The following is a 22,208-nucleotide window of genomic DNA, read 5'->3' on the forward strand; positions in this document are numbered from 1 at the left end:
AAGTTAAGTCTGTATATATAAGTCTTAAGTCTTAAGTTAAGTCTTAAGTCTGTATATATATTGTTGCGGAGATGAGAACTGTATATTTTTTTGATTGTGTGAATTGTTATTATTGTTATTCTGCGCCCCCCTACCTCCGGAGCTGTGTAAAGGTGAAAGGGAATCCCATAATTAGTCCACAAGCATACACGTCAGCCAAGTAATAGAATACCCCTGTTTGATAGTTATCTCTTATTCTGTGTTTTAGAGTAAGGCTGTGTCTCCCATTAATTGAAGTACTCCATTGCACCAGTGAAAGAGAATAGATCCCCTTTCCTTCCCATCCCCAAAATCTCCATTTCCTTTTACACCCCCTTCCGTCATTGCCGGGCCTCGATTCCCAATTACCTCCCCTCCAATAACCGCCATTGAACATGTGCTCGAATCGGAGAAGAAAGGCGTGCCCGCCCGTCGTCATCAAGGGCGGAGCCAGAGGGTCGCGCGACCAACCAGGGCCGAGGTGAGCACCCCGATGGGCGTGTCCAAAAGGCCGGCGGCTTAATCGCCGGAGGCGCTATAAAAGGCGCGCACGCAAGAGAGTCGTGAGTTGGTCGTGGAGAGAGTCGTGAGGAGTCAGTCAGTGGAGTCGGTGGTCAGTTGGTTGCGGTGAGGAGTCGGTGGTGGTGGTCAGTTGGTTGCGGTGAGGAGTCGGTGGTAAAGAGTGAGTGGACAAGAAAGAGTTGAGGGTTTGGACCAGACGAGTCGGACAAGGCCTGGCAAAGCACGCGACGTCCACAGCAGCCACAACAGCAGCTTGGGGGCCTGAACGGCGGTTTGGAGCAGGGCCGTGAAGGAACGGCGGCTGCTCAACGCGCCGGTTGTGCTGCGGGACCCCCTTGGACCTTCCTCTCCCTCCAGCCATCCACCTCCTGCCTTTCCACCCTTCTTGTGTACGTGAGTTTGTTTTGTTTGTTCTGTCCCTGGGTATTTAATTAAGTCTGTAGGTAAGCTAGTATTTGCACTGTGTCACCTGCGTCTTATGTGTTGTAAATAAACCTTGATTGCTCCTTTTTGCTTGTGTAAATAATAAATCCCATTACTCGTCTGTACGTCTTCTCGTTTTATTCCTTTTCCTCTTTGCATTTCGTCGTTTTAGTCTTTTCCCAGATTGGGCAGCTGCGGTGCGATCCGGCCAAAGTTCTGGGTGAATCGGGTGAGTCGGGGATCCTGTAACGGTCGCGGTTGGACCATCCGCTCGGCCCATCGTAACATCTAAACCGCGATCAGTAACAATATATATATATTGTCGTGCGACTCCGGTTAACACTAGAGACCACGGATAGGCCTAAACGGATTTAATGGAGGTGACGACCAAACACGGATTGTGCTGTAATAAGTGCGGGAGGAAGAAGAAAAATGGAAGGCTGCAGTAAAAGCACTTACCTTGGTGAAACGACGGCAGCTGCAGGGAAATTAATGCATGCGACACCAAATTAAAATGTACAAAAATAGAGATTTATTCCAAGGAACCCGATACAAAGAACGCGGCGGTAATAAAATGTCCTAAATCCGAATCCCGCACACCAGACTCAGCAATAGTCACAGGAATGGATTAAAGGAAAATAATTGTTTCGTCGTGTAAAATGTAATGGGGATTGGCCTTATCTGTCCCTCGTCTTGTCTTGTCCGCCATCCAACACGGCTCCATTCGGCCCCGATGCACCCACGAGGTCCCTCGCTCCAGCACCACAGCACCGAACACCGCTCCAAGCACAAGCACCGCTCCAAGCACCACGAGCTCGATCTTTACACACGATCGATAAGCCAACTCTCAAGCCAACTCAACCAGGGACAGGACTCTCTCGACTCAAGATCGCACCGGGACTGCCAGGGCCAGGAATCTCCAAGAGCACGAACCGCAAGAGCCGCAAGAGCGAGAGAAAACTGCAAGAGAGCACTGCCAGACGCAAGAGGGAAAATGGTGTTCGGCGTTCCCTCAAATAACCTCCCCGCGGTGGTGATGTCAGCCCTGGTGCGCCACCCAATCAGTACCCTCCACCGACTCGCCGGCTGGAGGACCGTGCCTACCGCACTGACCCTTCACTCGTTCCCTGTTCCGTGGTCATAGCGCGTGGCACTCAATGTGGCTCGGCCTGCCGGAGGTGTAGGTGGCGGCGGCCATCATCAGCGGTGCCCCGGCCTGGTTTCCTTGCCAGTTCGTCTTGCAAAGTCATGTCAGGGAAGGGAATCATTTAATGTTGCAATAGGGACCTAACTACGGTGTCTACAGGTGTGCATTGCCATAAGGGACAAAGGTTTAGCTACCAGGTGTGACACACAGGGGCGCTACTCTTTAATCCCTATGCTACTTATCACTCGAACATCCTGGTATGCTCACAGGTATACTCTTAACCGACAAAACACCGACACATGAAACTTATTACAGGGCAGATTCCTTACCGCGACAGAAGAATACCTACCTACACAGATCTACCTGGTTCTACATATTGCTACCCCACCGACATAACACAGCCCCCCACCTGGAACCGTAGCTCCTGCTAGGTTCACTGCAGGCGCTACCATTCCAGCCTTAACACTTACTGTCTCACACTTAATTAACCTATGAAATAAATCAGGAGGGCTGTGGGAAGTGAGTTGGACTTCCTGCCTGTGCTTCTTAACATGCTAATCCCCTTAACAGTCATGCAAACAAATATGTACATTTTCTTCTTTGTTCCTGCGGAGGGAGGAAACAAACAACACACCAAAACTAACTTAACCACAAAACTTACCAACTTACAAAAATTCACAACTCTATGAACATTTATACAACCCCGGTCTACAGACCGTGTCCCCCGGTGGATGCCACAAGACGCAACCTTACCTGCGGGGCCATCCCCAATGTGCCCCTAAATTTCCGCGGGCCCTGTCCAGGTGTTACAGGTGAGTGACATGGCTCGGTGGATTTCGCCCTCATTCGTACAACACAAACCTCTTAACCACTCACTCATTCCGAAAAACATTACTCTACACAAAAATCATTCCAAAGCACATTTTTCACCCCCCTGCAGGACCATGGCATTGATGGCATATTCATGTGTGTGCATTTCATTCCTCACTAGGCAGCGGGGAGGTACCCCCCCCCCCCTTTACCTCTTGGCCCCGTGATGCCCAACAGCCCCTTTCCGCCGTTACCTCACCGGTGAGGGTCTCCACACACCAGGCTCTGTTGCCTCCTGCTGCTGCGCAGCTCCACGGGTCGCCGGGGGTCTCCCTTACCCCAGGGCGACCAACCAGACCCTCCACCGACGAGCTCCAATTTCCAGATACCACTGGCTGCCAGGGGTATTTGCCGCAGAGGGGGGCCGCAGGCATCGCTCCTCAGAGCTTGATCTGTACCTGCGGACACACACACCTTCCCCACCCACAAGACCCCAAAACACATTTCCTCCCCCGCTGCCATTCAATTCTCAACACAACTCAGCACAATTCAGAGAAGATGGTACAAAAGATGTTTCAAAAGTTTTGCCATGGCCTGCCATTGTGAAATCCCCCATTCACATTTGCCATTACACATTTCCAAAAGCACATTTCCAATAATCACCACTCATCCTCAGTTTCCACTCTCACGACCACATCAAAACACATAACCACAACACTAACACAAACGCCACCCACAAGACTCTGTGGCATCCATTCCATCCCCCTCACCGACCATGTCATCATTCTCACCCACCTCCCAATTTCAATCCAAATTACAAGTCCCCAAAATTTACCAAGCTAGTCCTGAAGTCTGGGACAGTACACATCAAGGCCTTACACCTTAATATACAGGTAACTTCCGGTTGGTCAAGTCCAAAGGTGCCATCCACCCACAAAATCCCAAAATGTATCATTAGGCCAATCAAATTTCACCAAATTTCTCTTTTGTCCCCACTACACTGGCAGGTATGTGGATCCGCATCCAACGGTGATCATCACTACACAACTACCTGTGGTCACGACAGCTCTGCACCTCTACCGTGCAAGGGTCATTGGGACAAGGTGAGCAGTCAAAACGCCAACATGGCCCATGAGTGTCCACAAGGGTGCGACCCACCATCCATCCTTCGGCACCCCCGTGAGGAACACGGCTGCACCAGCCCCAGCTGGCCAATGTGGTGAGCACCTGCAGCCACAACACACACTACCGCACACACAACCTCGGCCCTGGGGGAGACGGTCGCAGTGCGTGGCATTCCCCTCACGTCACCTACGCCACCCTCTCGTCCCCCAGTCCACAGAACCGCAGCCCCAAGTGCTCACCCACACCAAGGTCCAGTCAACAGCCATGCTCCACCAGGAGACCCACCCAGAAGACATGGTCCACACACCTCAGACACGCACAACACCATGTTGACCCTCAGGCTACACAACTACATCCCCATGATCCCGTGTCCCAAATATTGGCGCAGTCGCCCCCGCAACCAGTTGAAAGCTGTGTCCTGCTGACCTATCAATTTCATCACAGCCTCCAACACTTTGGTCCAACACACCTGGATCAATAATGGCGTCACTATACAGTGTCCACCATTTCTCTTCACAAAATTCACCCTTAAATTTACATCTAACCCACAGATTACCCATGCCAAACATTTGTCACAATTCACTCATTTCACCAAAGAAAGATGCTTTGCCATACACATGCCAGCCGAGCATGGCATATGCTCGGCACGTTACACATCTCCCGATTCAACACTCCCATGGCTGTCTTCCCAAACCGAGAGTCCATAAATCATAACGGAACATCTGTGGAAGGTCACTCTCACACCATCACGTTCCACAGATGCTCAAATGGTTGTCCGGTGGGCTATGTCCATCCGGTTCGACCCGCGTCCAGAGCCCAGCAGAGCATGGCAGGTCACCACATGCTGGCTGTCCCAGCGTCTCAGGGAGAGGGTGTCAGGCCGCATGCCCGGGTGGTCACTACATCAGGCCCAAGTTGGCCGTCCGCAGTGCCACCACCAAAGCGCAACCCACAACACCTCCCCCTAGTGGTCCTCAATATTTGCCATCTGAGGCTTGAGAAACCACCTTGGACCCCCTGGAGGCCTTAACCCCCACCAGGGTCTGGTGACCCTGCCGGCCCAAGCCACCAGCCCGGACGGCGCCCCGACGGACAAGGGACGCCACACTCCACCAGACCCCCCGTGGGGCCCAGGTCGTACCATGCCACCCATGGCTGGACCCCACGTCCAAATCTCGCCAGCACAGCCCCCCAGCTGGCTGGCATCCCCAAATTTACAAAGGGGCAAATTTTCCCCGAGGCCATCCTCAATGACCCCCCCATGTCCAAACTCCACAGCCCGGGGACCGACTCCAACCAAGGCTGCTCCAAATCAAATTCCCATTTTAATTTTATTTTAGATTTTCTTTTAAAAAATTTGGCCCCAGGTGTCCAATCACCGCAGCTGCAGGTAACAACCTCTATCACAGGTTGTTCTGCCCCTCCCTGCAGCTGCTCCAAATTCCCTACGGGGACCAAATTTCCAGAGGCTCGACCTCCCGACTCTCCTTCTATGTCCGAATCCAGCCCGGAGCCAACACACTCCCCCAACTGGTTCTGCAATTTCGGAGGCTCTTTTACCCAATTGGTGAGCACGGTGAGGGTCTCCTTTGTCATTCCAACCACCTCCTCAGACCAACTCACCTCATCACCCAGGCTCCTTTGGGCCTGGTCAACCTTGTCCTCCATGGGACTGTCCCAGGTCCCCAGCCGCTGGATCAAATCATCCTCATCATCATCATCATCATCACCCCAAATCATTTCTGGCCCCGACAGGCCTTGATAAATAAATACATGGTCCGGCTCAATGACACAGACCCCCAATAACTCTACCCCCTCTTGCACTGAACCACCACCCTAGTGCTGCACAATTCCGAATTCATCCCCCCGGTTGATGTGTTGGGGCATCCACCCGCTCCCGATAAACCTCCAGGCCACCAGGTGGGAAACATTCCCTATTACCAATTTCACATTCACCTCTTGGCACTCCACATCTACCTGTACATTTGCAGTCTCCCCATCTATCTGTAAGCAATCCCCATTCACCTTTTCACATGCCACAATCAAATTTTCCCCATTTACCTGTGGGCACTCCCCGCTCACTTGTGGGCACTCCACGTTTATCTGTAGTCATTCCCCATTAACCTCTTCATTTGCCATTCCCGGTGCATTTCCCAATTTGCCTTCCCCCCGTTCCGATTCTATTTCTGCCACCATTGGCTTCTCCTGGGCCCCAAGTGAATCATTATTTTGTTCTTTCTTTATTTCATTCGTTTGTTCACGTTGGGCACTCATTTCTTTCGTTTTGGTTTCCCTTTGTTCCTCATATTTTTCTGTGTCTCTCCTTATTTCTTCCGTGTCTCTCCTTATTAGTCCCCTACCGGTGTACACCGGAGGGGACTATAGGTTTGCACGCCGTCCCTCCGTCCGTCAGTCCGTCACGCAAAGAGCAGTTTTCCGGACTTTTTTTCTAAACGCTTAAAGCTAATGATTTCAAACTTGGCACATGGTTTCCTCATGATAAGTTACAGGTCAAGTTCGAACTTCACGACGTTTCGATCATTGTTAACAAAGTTATGGCACTTTGAACTTTGGGAATTCTGATAATTCTGATGATCCTTAACTCAGTGCCATTTTAAGTTTTAATTTCCTTAAAAAAAAGATTTTCTCTGCAATAATAGGACCGATTGAGATCAAATTTTCACCGTAGGGGGGACTCGGTCTGTAGAATATTTTAATGGTAACTATGACGTCATAGGTCAAGTGGTTCGGCCGCCATATTGTTTTTCGTGAAAACACGAAAACCCCTTTTTCTCTGCAATGGCTGAACAGATCGAGGCCAAACTTTGCAGGCAGAATCGCATACCCATGAAGAACAAAAAAGTCAACGACCATGACGTCATGTGTCACATGGTTTCAGAGTTATGACGTTTTTAAGCATGAACCTTTAAAACCGAGCTCCTCCCTCATTTTTGATCCAATCAAGGGGAAACTTCACAGCTCTGTTCTGCATGTCAGTCTACTAAGATGTCCTTTTGGAATTTGCGATAGGGCACGTGGTTTGGCAGATATCGTTAATTAAATAAAAAAAATTTTTTTTAAAAAGGATATCTCTTGTTTATTCCAGAGTTCTCCTCAAGCCGCACCGCGCGCCCTCAGCCTCGTCTGCGAACGTCAACAGCGCGACACAGCGCGTGCTTTCGGGAGGGGCAGAGCCAAGCCGAGCAACATATATATACACATCGATCATTGATCGTGAACCGGAAAATATAATAAATTACTGATATTTAGCGACTCGAAAGGTTCTTTATCAACAACTTATTTTCTCGTGCTTCTGCTGACCTGTCTGCAAGGTGTATAAATCGAAGTCCCGAGTGCGAATCACAGGTGAGCCCATCCTGAGGTAATTAGCGATTGGGAAAGATTCAGAACCTGTGGGTAAATAACCCTTGGTAATTTCCCCAACACTTTTCCGGACGACAGACTGCCGGTAGGGGACATGTATTGCAGCGCAATACTCAGAATGCTTGTTTCTTCCAGCCATTCAAACATAAATTGCATTATAGCCTGGCCATTTTGCACAAATGTATTTGTAATATACGTGATATCACATTTTATAAACAATTGAAGTTGAAAACATAAGTTGCAAAAAAAAAAATTCCCCAAAAAATTCCAAATAAAAAATAAATAAAAATTGGAAAACTTTTCAAAAAAAATACCCTTAGGACATACCGACGGGAGAGATATGTGCATACCAGAAGTTTGGTACGATTTCACAAAAGTTTGAGGGAGTCGTCAGTGACAAGACAAGACAGCACAACACAAGACAACACAGACACTGCACATATATATATAAAATATATTGTTACGGTTTTTAGAACCTTCACTTGTAAATAATAATTGTTGTAAATAATTCTCTTCACTTAAAAAGGTCGCACCCTAGTTAGTCCATTTTGCAACACGTAGGACACCATAGGACCTTCTTCAGTTATTTCATTAGTCTATGTTTTAGGTAAGGCTCTGTTTCCAATAGTTGAATCTGCGTTGTATTAATTAAATAAGAGTAGGCCCCAAAGTTCCTTTCAAAAGCGGTGCGAGTGGTTTTCTATCCCGCAAGCCGCCATAAGCCACGCGGCTGAGTTGGAGAAGAAGGGGGAGGAGCGCCAGGAACGAAGGCGTGGCCCACAACGCACCATCAAGGGGCGGAGTCCGGGAGCCCTCGCGACCAATCAGGGCTGAGGCGAGCTCACCGGTGGGTGTGTCCTAAAAGCAGCGGCTTGATATGTAAAAGCCCGATATAAGCGCCGCCGCGAACTACTTCCAGATGATGTGCCCGGGAGAACGAGAGAGCCAGATGAGCCCAGTGGATGGTAAGAGCAGATGAGCAAGAGCAAAGAGAGAGAGAGAGAGAGAGAGGGTCGGTCCGCTACCACGACAATAATAATCGCGCTGCTGGCCGGGTTTCGCCGCGAACCAAAACGTGGACCGGAGTGGAGCGTGCACCTGGAGCGGGACCTCGACGTCTGTGCCATCTGCCGGACCTTCCTTCCCTGCCATCTGCATGAACCTTCTCTTCCTTCACACCACGACCCTTTCGTGTAAGTCTGTTCGTATTGTATTGGGAGCGTTATATAAGACTGTATAAGGCTGCCCTGTGTTACTGCTTCTTCCTCTTCAACTGTACATTACCTTTCATTTCCTCTTCTAGTACTGTATAATAAATTCTGTGTTCTTCCTTTCACTTTCGTTTCTTCTCCATTCGATCGCCTTAGTCTGTTTCCTTCAATTGAATATACGTGGCACGATTCGGCCAACGCTCATGATCGGGTTAGTGTTTGCTAACGGCTCGGATTTCGGACTGCTAACCGCTCGGCAAACTCCATCTTGTCCGGGTCCGAGCAGGGAATGGCAAAGGTATTTGGGAACCCATTGACCAATCACCCTGGCCAATCTCGCCCGCAAAGGAGCGTTATAGTTTCCAGGAACAGAGACGGCCAGCTTAAAGGACAAGGGGACTAACCCCCCCCCCCCACCCCCCCTTGGTAACGGGAGTACCGCTCCGAATCCGCAACAATATATTTCCCTCTTCACTGACTAAACACTCGACCACAACGCTTATTCAAACAAATAATAAGCTGCAGCTACCTCCAGAAATACTGTGCCACCAAAAATCTCATTCAACCCAAAGTACAATCTCATTATTGTCTTCCACGAATAACTCTTCATTAAATTCTGCCATCTCATTTCCAAACAACTACTTTCTGAATTGTGAACTGTTAATTTTCCCAGCGTTAATATCTGAAAAGAACTGTTCTGGGCTTCACGAGGCTCATCCTTGCTTGAAAAATCTCAACTTTTAAGTTAACTTGGGAAATCTGTCATGGAATAAGCGGACACAGCAAACCTTGACCTGCATCTGCCTAACATCAAGATAAAAAGCAGGATTCTATTACTATTACTATGCTCGACAAAAAAACAAAGGCAAGTAAAATGCATATCATTTTTCATTGCTGTCACATGTCTTCCAGTTTTACAGAATACAGACTATAGTTAAAACTTTCTCTCTCACCTTTGACAAAACTCAGCTCCACCCAATGCCGAAATCTGTTTTCCAAAGTCTTTCTCGCAATTTTGAGCGATTTGCTTGCATATCGACATGAGGAACGGGCTTCTTCGTCATACTCAGCCGTGTAATTAGCACCAATCCTAAACAACCCACCGCTAGCACCCTTAGAGGATAAAAATAATTGCAGATGAGAAACATCCGCTCTCTTATTGCTCTTGAGCAGCCTGGAGAGGGGGTGGGGGAGAGTAGTGGGGAAGGTATATTTTGTGGCGTGGCTAATATCTTCCCCTGCCTGCAGCAGGGGGTCAGTAAACCACTTGCACGGGTAAAAATCTCAAGTGTCCACCGATCTGGGCTTTATGGCAGAGAGGCAAGACAGAAGCCTCTCCTCAGTGAAAGACCCATGAAAGCCAACACAATCTTGTTTCTCACAGTCTGAGAGTCCTTTAGGTGCTTTTTTGCAAACTCCAAGCGGGCTTTCATGTGTCTTTCACTGAGGAGAGGCTTCCGTCTGGCCACTCTGCCATAAAGCCCAGATCGGTGGAGTGTTGCTGTGATGGTTGTCCTTCTGGAAGTTTCTCCCATCTCTACACAGGATCTCTGGAGCTCAGCCAGAGTGACCATCGGGTTCTTGTTCACCTCTCTTACCAAGGCCCTTCTCCCCCGATTGCTCAGTTTGGCCGGGCGGCCAGCTCTAGGAAGAGTCCTGGTTGTTCCAAACTTCTTCCATTTAAGAATTATGGAGGCCACTGTGCTCTTAGGAACCTTCAATGCAGCAGAAATTTTTTTGTAGGCTTCGCCAGATCTGTGCCTCGACACAATCCTGTCTCTGAACTCTGCAGGCAGTTCCTTCGACCTCATAGCTTGGTTTTTGCTCTGATATGCATTGTCAGCTGTGAGACCTTATATAGACAGGTGTGTGCCTTTCCAAATCATGTCCAATCAATTGAATTTCCCACAGGTGGACTCCAATCAAGGTGTAGAAACATCTCAAAGATGATCAAGAGAAATGGGAGGCACCTGAGCTAAATTTCATTGTCATATCAAGGGGTCTGAATACTTATGTCAATGTGATATTTCAGTTTTTTCTTTTTAATAAATTTGCAAAACTTTCTAAAATCCTGTTTTCTCTTTGTCATTATGGGGTATTGAATGTAGATTGATGAGGGAAAAAATGAATTTAAACGATTTCAGCATAAGGCTGCAACATAACAAAATGTGAAAAGAGTGAAGGGGTCTGAATACTTTCTGAATGCACTGCACACACCAATCTCCTCTCTCAGTTCAACCATTCTTCACTCCCACAATCCTCCTGACCCAGTTGTTCTTGCAAACCTGCAGCCTCTGTTGTTACTCTGTCAGTGCCACCGTTTACAGACTGTAAAGGTAGGCTAGCGTTACACACATCAGAACCTTCCCTTTCAATCTTTCTCTCTGCCATCACACCATCCACCCTCCTTCACGCATTCACACACCTGAATACTCCTCCGCACCTCTGCCAATGACATACCAGCCTTGGTCAATAGCTGTGCCCATTGGAAGCGAACTGGTTTGAGTACAGGTTGTACATGTCTTGATACTGCAGTGTACTCATACAGTCACGTGAAAAAGTAAGTACACCCCATGTAAAGTTTTGACTTTTTCAACATATTTCAACATACAGCTATTTGATCTTCATTTCAACAATATTGGGAGATAAAGGTGATATAATATAACAAATATCATGAAACATTTACATTTTGTAGTCCATTGTATAATTTAAATAAACATAAATGCAAATTTCGCATGTGGAAAAAGTAAGTACACCCCTACATTTATCACTACTTCAAATACCTAAAATTAGAATCAGGTGCACCAGCTCAGGTGCAAATGATTAGAACATCGTGAGAGGATCTTGGAGGAACCTGTCTTATTTAAACCTCAGACATTTAGTTTGGTTTGCTCTTTGTTGTTGAAGTGTGCGGCGTCACCATGCCTCGATCAAAAGAGCCCTCTGAGGCCTTCAGAAAGAAGGTTATAGCTGCCTACAAGTCTGGGAAGGGATTTAAAAAGATCTCCAAACAATTTGAAATCAATCATTCGACTGTCCGGAAGATCATCTACAAGTGGAGAAGATTCCAAACAACTGCCAACTTGTTCAGGCCAGGCCGCCCCAGCAAGTTCAGCCCGAAAGCAGACCGCAAGATGCTGAAAGAAGTCTCTAAGAATCCCAGAATGTCATCACGGTACCTACAGATAGCTCTTGCCACTGTTGATGTCAAAGTGCATGAGTCTCCAATTAAAAAGAGTCTGCACAAATTTGATCTACATGGGAGGTGTGCCAGGAGGAAACCTTTGCTGTCCAGAAAGAACATCAGGGCAAGACTAAAGTTTACCAATGAACACCTAGGCAAAGACCAGCACTTCTGGAACAATGTGCTCTGGACAGATGAGTCAAAGGTAGAGCTATTTGGCCACAGTACCAGAAGACATGTTTGGCGAAAACCAAAGACAGCATTTGACCACAAGAACCTGATACCAACTGTAAAGCATGGTGGTGGAAATATTATGGTTTGGGGCAGCTTTGCTGCATCAGGGCCTGGGCAGCTCACCATCATAGAATCCACTACGAATTCCTCATTGTACCAGAGGGTGCTTGAGGATAATGTGAGGGCCTCTGTCGGAAAGTTGAAGCTCAACCAAAGGTGGACCTTGCAGCATGACAATGACCCTAAACATACCAGTAAATCCACCAAGGAATGGCTGAAAAGAAAGAAATGGAGGGTTCTGGAATGGCCAAGTCAAAGCCTGGATCTAAATCCAATCGAGATGTTGTGGGGGGATTTGAAACGAGCTGTGCATGCAAGAAACCCCTAAAACATCGCACAGCTTAAAGAATTCTGCATGGAGGAGTGGGCAAAAATTTCTCCCAGTCGATGTCAGAGACTAGTAGTCAGTTATAAGAAACGCCTACTTGAGGTTGTTTCTGCCAAAGGGGGCAATACCACCTATTGGAGCCAAGGGTGTACTTACTTTTTCCACATGCGAAATTTGCATTTATGTTTATTTAAATTATACAATGGACTACAAAATGTAAATGTTTCATGATATTTGTGATATTATATCACCTTTATCTATCAATATTGTTGAAATGAAGATCAAATAGCTGTATGTTGAAATATGTTGAAAAAGTCAAAACTTTAAATGGGGTGTACTTACTTTTTCATGTGACTGTATGTTTGTATTGTGGCGGACACAAAAGCCCACTGGCGTGGTGACATCATTCCGCGCACCAAGTGGGCGGTGGCCACGCCCGAGGGGTAGGCGCGGCCTCATGATATACACCGGGCACGCAGCCCGGAGCGGGCCAGTGTTACAGTGAGCTCCTGAAATAAAGACGCTTATAAGTTACCGCTTGTCCGCTTCCTCCTTGCTCGCAAGCAGCGCGCGTAACGCCGCGCTTTACTGGTGACCCCCTTGACGTTGGATCTGCCGGAGCGATCCTTCCACACGCGACGCCATTGCCATGGCCAACTTCATCAAACTTCCCGAATTTTGGGAGGCTCAGGCCGAAGTCTGGTTCGTCCAGGCCGAAGCCCAATTTCAGCTTCGGCGCCTCACCGGCGATGACACGCGCTATTGCCACGTCGTCGCCTCCCTCGGGCCCGGCACGGCCGCTCGAGTTGTGTCCGTCCTTCGCCACCCACCGGACGGCCACAAGTACGAGGCACTCAAGCGGCTACTCCTAGCCACGTTCGGCCTCACGGACGACGCACGGGCCGACCGCCTCCTGGATCTCCCCGAGCTCGGTGACACGCGCCCGTCGGTCCGAATGGACCATATGCTGTCACTGTTGGGCGACGAAGCCCCCGGTTCTCTATTCCGGGCGCTTTTCCGTTGCCAACTTCCAGCGCAGGTTCGCCTCGCGTTGGCCGGGACCGGGCTAACGGAACCCCGAGCATTGGCAGCCGAGGCGGACAAGTACTTCGCCGCTTCGGACACGCGGGCGAGAGTCGGCGTGGCCGTCACGGCCCTCGTGGCTGATGCTGCTGATGCTGCTGCTGATGCTGCTGATCCACAGCATCAGCTTATACAGCATACGCAGCATGCTGATACGCACCTCGTGACCGCCGCCACGCCCCGCCCACCGCCGCGGCGAAAACCGCCACCGCGGGGAAACCCGCCAACTCCACCGGCCTGGCGGAGCCAGCCGCGCTCCTCCAGCTCCACCACCTGGTGCTGGTTCCACGCCAAGTTCGGCCACGAAGCTCGGCAGTGTCATCCGCCATGCTCCTTCAACAGGTCGGGAAACGCCTGGGCCGGCGCTCAATAGTGGCGATGAGCGCCGGCCGTTCGAGCAGCCTGCTGTTCATAACGGACACCTTCTCCGGGCGCCGTTACCTGTGCGACACGGGAGCGCAGGTGAGTGTCGTTCCCGCCGGCACGTCAGACAAGCACGCCGCGAGTGGGGGCCCCGCGCTACTTGCCGCGAACGGGACGCCCATCCGTACGTACGGAAAACGCTGCCTCTCTCTGCGGTTCGGAGGGCAGGTTTTCCGATGGACGTTCGTCACCGCCGACGTGCCCATGGCACTGCTTGGCGCGGACTTCCTGTGCGCTAATGGGCTCCTGGTCGACGTCAAGCGCAGACGTCTTGTCCAGGCCGAGACGTTCAGCTCGCTCGCTTGTGCGTTGCCCAGCTCAACGAGCGGCTTGCCAAGCAGCTTGCCGAACGGTTCGGTTCCGGCCACGTTGGTCTGTACGCTTCCGGCAGCGGACGCATTCACCCGCCTCCTCGCTGGCTTCCCGGCCCTCACGCGGCCCACCTTCTCGGCGGGGGCCGTCAAGCACGGGGTGGCCCATCACATCCCCACCGTCGGGCCACCGGTCTACGCCCAGGCACGCCGCCTCGAGCCGATGAAGCTGGCGGTGGCAAAAGCGGGGTTCGCTATCCTGGAGCGACTCGGCATCGTTCAGCGCTCAGAGAGCGCTTGGGCGTCGCCGCTGCACATCGTGCCGAAGCCCGGCGGGGGATGGCGACCGTGCGGGGACTATCGCCGTCTCAATGACGCCACGACTCCCGACCGCTACCCCGTCCCCCACATTCAGGACTTTTGCGCCCGTTTGGCGGGCATGTCCTTCTTCTCGAAGGTGGACCTCATACACGGCTACCATCAGGTCCCCGTCAGGCCGGAGGACGTCCCGAAGACGGCGGTCATCACGCCATTCGGACTCTTCGAGTTCCTGTGCATGCCCTTCGGTCTGACGAATGCGGCTCAGGCATTCCAGCGACTGATGGACAGCGTCCTGCGTGACTTGGATTTTGTCGACGTCTACCTGGACGATATCCTCGTCGCCAGTGCGTCCCGCGAAGAGCACCTACGCCACCTCCGCACGCTCTTCGAACGCCTGGGCCAGCATGGCCTGATTGTGAACCCCGCAAAGTGCCGGTTCGGCGCCACCATAATCGATTTTCTGGGGCACCGTGTCACCAGGCACGGAGCCGTCCCCCTGCCGGCCAAGGTGGAGGCGGTGAAGGGGTTTCCGCGCCCCCGCACGATCAGAGGGCTGCAGGAGTTCCTGGGCATGGTGAACTTTTACCATCGGTTCCTGCCCCGTATCGCCCAGCTCCTGCGCCCCCTGCACGAAGCTCTCCGAGGTAAGCCGGGCAAAGGCGACGTGACCTGGACCGAGCAGATGGACACGGCGTTCACGGGCGCGAAGCTCGCCTTGGCTAACGCCACCATGCTCGCGCACCCGGCGCCCGATGCACCGATCGCCCTCACCACCGATGCCTCGGACTACGCGGTGGGCGCGGTGCACGAGCAATGGGTGCGTGGAGCTTGGCAACCGCTGGCGTTCTTTAGCCGGCAGCTTCGCCCGCCCGAACGCCGTTACAGTACCTTCGACCGCGAGTTGCTCGGGCTTCACTTGGCGGTCAGGCACTTCCGCCATCTGCTCGAGGGCCGTGCGTTCACTGCCTTCGTCGACCACAAGCCGCTGATCTTTGCGATGGGCAAGGTCACCGAGCCGTGGTCGGCCCGGCAGCAGCGTCACCTCTCGGCCGTGTCCGAGTACACGACGGTCATCCAGCACGTCGCGGGGAAGGACAACCCGGTGGCGGATTGCCTTTCCCGGGCCGTCGCCCACGCAGTCCACCTCGGCATCGACTATGCCCGGATGGCAGCGGACCAGGCCGCTGACCCCGACGTCCAGGCCTTGCGGACCGCCGTCACGGGCCTCCGCGTCACCGAGGTGGCGTTCGACGGCGCGGGCGCGGCCCTCTTGTGCGACGTCTCCCTCGGGCGTCCTCGCCCCATCGTGCCCGCGCCAGGTGTTTGACGCCATCCACGGCCTGTCCCACCCGGGCGCGAGGGCCTCCCAAAGGCTGATCGCCGACAAGTTCGTCTGGCATGGCCTCCGGAAGGCCGTCCGCGGCTGGGCCAGGACGTGCCTCGCGTGCCAGCGCGCCAAGGTGCACCGGCACACCCAGGCCCCGTTGGCCCCGTTCACGGTGCCGGAACGCCGGTTTGACCACGTCCACGTGGACCTGGTGGGACCTCTGCCCCCCTCGCGGGGTTTCACCTACGTCCTCACCATGGTGGACCGCACCACCCGGTGGCCGGAGGCCGTGCCCTTGGCGTCGACAACGGCGGCCGATGTCGCGCAGGCTTTCATCGCCACCTGGGTCGCCCGGTTCGGCGCCCCCTCAGACATCTCGTCCGACCGCGGCCCCCAGTTCACCTCGGAGCTCTGGGGGGCGGTCGCGCAGGGGCTCGGGGTCCGGCTGCACCGAACCACGGCCTACCACCCCCAGGCTAACGGCCTGTGTGAGCGATTTCACCGCTCATTGAAGGCCGCGCTCCGGGCCACCCTCCGCGACGGCGGCTGGGTCGACAGGCTCCCCTGGGTCCTGCTGGGCCTCCGGACGGCACCCAAGGAGGACCTGCGCGCATCCGCGGCGGAGTTGGTCTTCGGGCAACCGCTGCGGGTGCCGGGCGAGTTCCTCCCCGACTCCACGGCACCATGGTCCGCGGCACAGCAGCGCTCCGCTCTGCAAGAGACCGCCCAGAGGTTCGCCCCGGTGCCAACGGCATGCCACGGGCACCCACCGACGCACGTCGCCCCGGAGCTTCGCACGGCGGAGTACGTCTTCGTCCGCCACGATGCCCACCGGACACCACTGCGGCCCCCGTACGACGGGCCTTTCCGCGTGCTGGAGACCGGGGCGAAGCACTTCACCCTGGACATCGGCGGTACTCCTGACCGCGTTTCGGTAGACCGCGTCAAGCCGGCCCACATCGACGTGGACCATCCACCGCCAGTGGCCCGACCCCCACGTCGGGGCCGCCCCCCTGCGGGCGGACCCCCGGCACCGCCCAGCCCCGCCGCCCCCCGGTCCTGCACCCATCCCAGGGGCAGCCAGGGGCATCCCACCTGGCATCCCTGCACCCAGGACGCCGCCGATCGCCAGGGGGCGCTTCGGCCGGGTCATTCGTCTGCCCCGCAAACTGGCCCTCCAGGTGCGCGGGAATTCTGGGGGGGCGCGTGTGGCGGACACAAAAGCCCACTGGCGTGGTGACATCATTCCGCGCACCAAGTGGGCGGTGGCCACGCCCGAGGGGTAGGCGTGGCCTCATGATATACACCGGGCACGCAGCCCGGAGCGCGCCAGTGTTACAGTGAGCTCCTGAAATAAAGACGCTTATAAGTTACCGCTTGTCCGCTTCCTCCTTGCTCGCAAGCAGCGCGCGTAACGCCGCGCTTTAGTATCAACTTACTGAAATCTTTCTGCTGCAACACCTGCACCTATGTCATGTTTTTGTCACCTTTAAGTCACTCCTTGGTTTGTTCATTACACTGCCCAAGGTGAGGTTTCCTTTCCCAATGCAAGATGGTTATTTTGGGTGGTGCAGATATTCTCACTCTGTCTTCAAATCATTGACAAGTGTCTGTCATCGTTTTGTTTGTCTGTGGTCTCTCGTGAGCCCATGTGCGCATTATAACACACTGTTCCACTGTGTACTCAAATTGTAAATTACCTGTAACACAACACAGAGTTTACGCATCGTCATTTCCTGTTATTTGCGAGCAGATGGTAAAAAGAGCACCCCATTAGAGTGCAGTTAATAATTTATGTTTCAGCACAAACAACAAAATGAAGCAAAAGAATACAAAAGTTCTTGCAGATGAATCAATGATGCAGCATTTGATTAATCACCAACCTATTAAGAAAAACAGGTGTCACATCGCAACAGGAAAGAGAAACCATTCCCACTCCCAACCCCTCCCATCCTAAACTATCTGTAGCCATCGAAATAATTTGTCTTTGAATATGCACAAAAATTGATACATAGCCATTTCAAGGCAAAACTGGACCGCACTCGGTCGCATGCATACCTCCGCCAAGCTGAACAATTCACATTTTATATTCCATTGATAGGCCTGATCTGAATCCGTACCTGAACCAAAATCAAACAGCTTGTTCTGTCACCTACCAAACTCGTCCACCAAGTTTTGTCATAATCCGTCTGCAACGTTTCAAAATATTGTGCTATATATCGTTTTTGGCCCCGTCTCTCAATGATGAAGAATCGCTTTTAAAAGGAATCCGGATCTACATCGAAATCTAATCAATTCGCCCTTGTCACACACCCAAGCTTTCATCCGAATCCGTCCATGACATTTTGAGACATCCTGCTCACAGACAAACAGATATGGCTGAAAAATGAAAACATAACCTTCGTCCACCGGCAGAGGTAATAATTAAAAGTTACCAATTCATAATGGAGAAGTATTGCAAAAGAACACGTATTCAAACAAATGTCAGACTAATGCATTGTACGCCAGTCGTTTCAGACCTCTTTGGTTTGAACACAACTTTCTGTCCTCCCTCCAGCACAAGCAAGGCCTTGAGCTGTGTGCCCTTGAAGCCGATGTCAGCATGCACAATTTTGCTGGTAGCCATAGCATTCAACACAGCTGCCATCTCAGGTGCTTCTTCTGGATATATCTCTCGTGGTATGACCCACTGAGCAGCAACCTGGGTACAAAAGGAAATATAATGACATGCGAAAGCAAAAACACTTTGCACTCTCTCTTTGTCGAAATAGCATCTTTAGATTTATTATTTTAGGTTGAAAGTGCAGGAGAAGTGTAAAGCCCACAGTCATTAAAAATGACCTGCCAACAAATGAAGGCAATAAGAGTCAAGCACAATGAATGGACTTGCATCAAAGGTAGACTTGACGAGTTGGGGCATGCAGATTATCCCCATATTGAATGTTGTTAATGAGCCAGCTGGGTTTTCATGGACAATCCATTTACAAGCTGCAGTTCTCCTGAAACTAATTTGCCTTCCTGAATCTGAGAATCCAAATCTCAAACACATCTGCCTTCACCTGGATTTAAACCCACAACCTCTACGACGCCAGTCCAGCGTCCTCACCAATAAGTCACCTGCGCTGTACCTTTTACGAATCATTGTGAATTGGTCTACATATTCCACAGCAGCTTCTGAAACTTTTATATTTTAAGAATCAGGAAACGTTTTTCTATGCCTGACCATGATCAATTAACTCCTTGACATCAACAATGGACACATCCTAACGAACTTGGCAAAAAGCAAAGCAGTCTGCTCAAGTAAAAGTTTCACGTCTGCAGCTCTGGACTTTGTATGTTTCATGGAAGTATTTCTCTCACAGGATGTTTCTGATTCCTCAGTGTCTCTCCCTGGATATTCTCTGTTCCATTTTGACAGGCCCCTCCACCGCTCTGGAGGTGCTGTTGCTATGTATGTCAAGAACTCTATTGCTCATTGTCTATTGCCCACACAGACCCTTTCAAGCCCTCTGGAATACCTCTGGCTGAGTATACCTCTCTGCAACTACCTAATCTTTGTTTGTGTATACCATCCATCCAATGATGATACATCACTATTTCCTCCAATATGGATCAACCAGTACCCATCAATCCAAACTCTGTTTATTTTATTATAATTATTTTTGTATACAGAATCGAGGCTCATGGAATAGCTAACACATTAAACATGAAAACATGCATTGACACATAAAACATACAATAAAGGGAGCGGGAGACAAGAGGGGGTGAGAGGGAAGCATACAAGCACAACAACAGTAGAGAACAGGGATGTCGGTAGATCTGTGGAAGGGAGAGGGGAGGAGGAGGAGGAGGAGGAGGAGGAGGAGGAGGAGGAGGAGGAGGAGGAGGAGGAGGGAGGGGTACGCGGTATAAAGCAAATCAACACTACTAGGAATTTCAGGAAATAAGTTGGAGATTGAAAGAGGTGGATTTGGGGTGTTTTAACGGGGGTAGAAAAGATCAAGGTTTTGGATGGGGGAACAGAAGAGATGGGGGAAGACAATAGATGGTGGTGAACAGATGTTTTAAAGATCTGGAGGGAGGAGTGGGATTGAAGAGAGTGAGGGTGCTTGTTCCAGAGGTGGAAGAAAAGAGGAATGAAACAGTGAAGGTGAGCAGAGAGTCTTGATTTTGGCAGTTTCACCAGAAGAGGGTTACTGGCAGATCTTGTGCGTCCTGCAGGAATATTTTTGGGACAGAGCACAGACAGAGCAGGGGGAGGAGGCTGGAGAGGAGTCGGTAGAAGACAGAAAGACCACCAACCTGCCTGCGGTGAGTGAGTGAAAGGCCCTCAGAATCAGCTTCATCACGGGAGATACCAATGATTCTGAATGCTTTTGTTTCAACCGCAGAAAACCGTGCTGGGTGGGAAAGAGGAGCACCACCCAGAGGGGAGAGCAGTATTCCATTGAGCTGCAGATGAAAGATTGGTATGTGGTGAGGACCTCAGAAGTGCCCAGAAAAGACTTCACATGATGAAGGATGCCCAGTCGGCGACTGGCTTTGGAGGCCAGCTTGGAAATGTGGTTTTCCCAGGAAATCTCATGGCAGATAGTGAGACCCAAAAGCTTGAGTGACAGAACTTCTTCAAGAGGATTGTTGAGAAAGTATATGGGAGGGTTTACCAGATGGTATTTCCAGATAGACAAAGTGAGAGTGTGAGATTTGTCAGGATTTAAAGACATGTTCCACTTGTTTGACCAGTTTGTGATTGTATCCAGGTCTGCAGAGAGTGAAGAGGCTGCTGCCTGCCGTTCTGAGGGTTGAGATATGGAGCGGCAGAGAGTGGAGTCATCAGCATAGAGATAGAGAGGATTTTCCAGAGTCGGAGAGATCATAAATGAATACCAAAACTAGAACAATGCGACCGTGTCGCCAATATGCCTCCGCATAGTCCCAAAACGGGTAGATACCATCGTTCACTGTCCTAAAAATAAACAAGTTTGATTTAAATCCCTTCAGCTGTTTTCAAGTATCACATTTTCACATCGATCGGTGAGGCAGTTTCAGAGAAGGGAATTTATAAAATATCGGCTTTCAAGCTAATATGGCTGCCATACCACATGACATATGTATGACCTTTAAAAATGTACACTCTGCATATGTATGGGTAGGGGATCACGTTTGTGAAGTTTCGAGTTGATTAGATAAGGTTAGTTTTTCTATCCAAGATGGCTGCCAAACCACGTGACCTATGACATCATCATTTTCAAACTATATGCAACAGTGGTGTTAGATGATATTTGTAAAATTTCACATCAATAGGGTAGTCGGTTTCAGAGATATAATTATTTTATATTTTCCTTCAATTCAATATGGCTGCCCCATCATGTGCCCAATGATGTTTTCGTGATCATTTTTTTATCGCCATGCCTAGTCAATGACACATAAAGTTTCAAGTCAATTGCTTTGGTGGTTTGGGAGAGGATGTTTTTTTAAGGTTTCAGGTTAAATCCAATATGGCTCCCAAACATGTCATCTATGATGTCATAAATTTAATATTTCAATAGAAATGGGTCATAGATCATGTGCATGCAATTTTAGATTTTTAGGATAAGGAATTCGATTAAAACATTTTTGGCTGGTATACCACTTCACCTATGATGTCATCATTATCATGCCTTTGTTCCCCATTGGGAGTACTTGACAATGTGCCAAGTTTCAAATTTTTCCACTCAAAGGTTTCCGAGAAATATTTTTATTATTATTTGCGTTTAATCCAAGATGGCTGCCATACAACGTGACGTATGACATCACAATTATCAGAAAAACATTCTGCATGGGTGTCACTCCTACCCTGAAAGTTTTGTCTCAATCAGACATATGGTTGCTGAGAAAAACGAGGTTTAGCCCGTACAGACGGACGGATGGACGTACAACCCGAAAACATAATGCGTCCGGCCACCTTCGGGGGCGGAGGCATAAAAAGCACAAGACCCAGAACACTGCCTTGAGGAACTTTAGCCTGGACAGGAAAGGGAGATGGGAGAATTCCATTCAGGGCCACACGTGGACTGTGACCGGAGAGGAAGTCCGCAAGCCATGCGTGGAGATTTCCATGGATACCATAGGAGGAGAGATTGGTGAGCAGGGTGGGGTGCCAGACCGTATCGAAGGCGCGACATATGTCAAGGGAGACAGCTCTGATTTCCTGTTTGGCATTTAGGACCTCCATACATTGTTGAGACAGCAGAAGCAGCATGTCCAGAGTAGAGTGACCTGATCTGAATCCAAATTGATAATCCGAGATCAAGCCAT

General features: G+C 50.6%; 1 protein-coding gene across 2 annotated transcripts in view; it reads right to left on the reverse strand.

Annotated features, from left to right (window-relative positions):
- FAM20B (FAM20B glycosaminoglycan xylosylkinase) overlaps window positions 1-22,208 on the reverse strand; it is an 81,124-nt gene that overhangs the window by 44,089 nt on the left and 14,827 nt on the right. For both annotated transcript variants that reach the window (XM_068124493.2, XM_068124494.2), the window contains exon 3: window positions 18,431-18,612. In XM_068124493.2, the coding sequence (XP_067980594.2) occupies window positions 18,431-18,612 (182 nt within the window). The remainder of the gene's footprint in view (window positions 1-18,430; window positions 18,613-22,208) is intronic.

Source organism: Myxine glutinosa, chromosome 8 (assembly GCF_964187855.1).
Source record: "Myxine glutinosa chromosome 8, kmMyxGlut1.1, whole genome shotgun sequence".
Classification (NCBI taxonomy): domain Eukaryota; kingdom Metazoa; phylum Chordata; class Myxini; order Myxiniformes; family Myxinidae; genus Myxine; species Myxine glutinosa.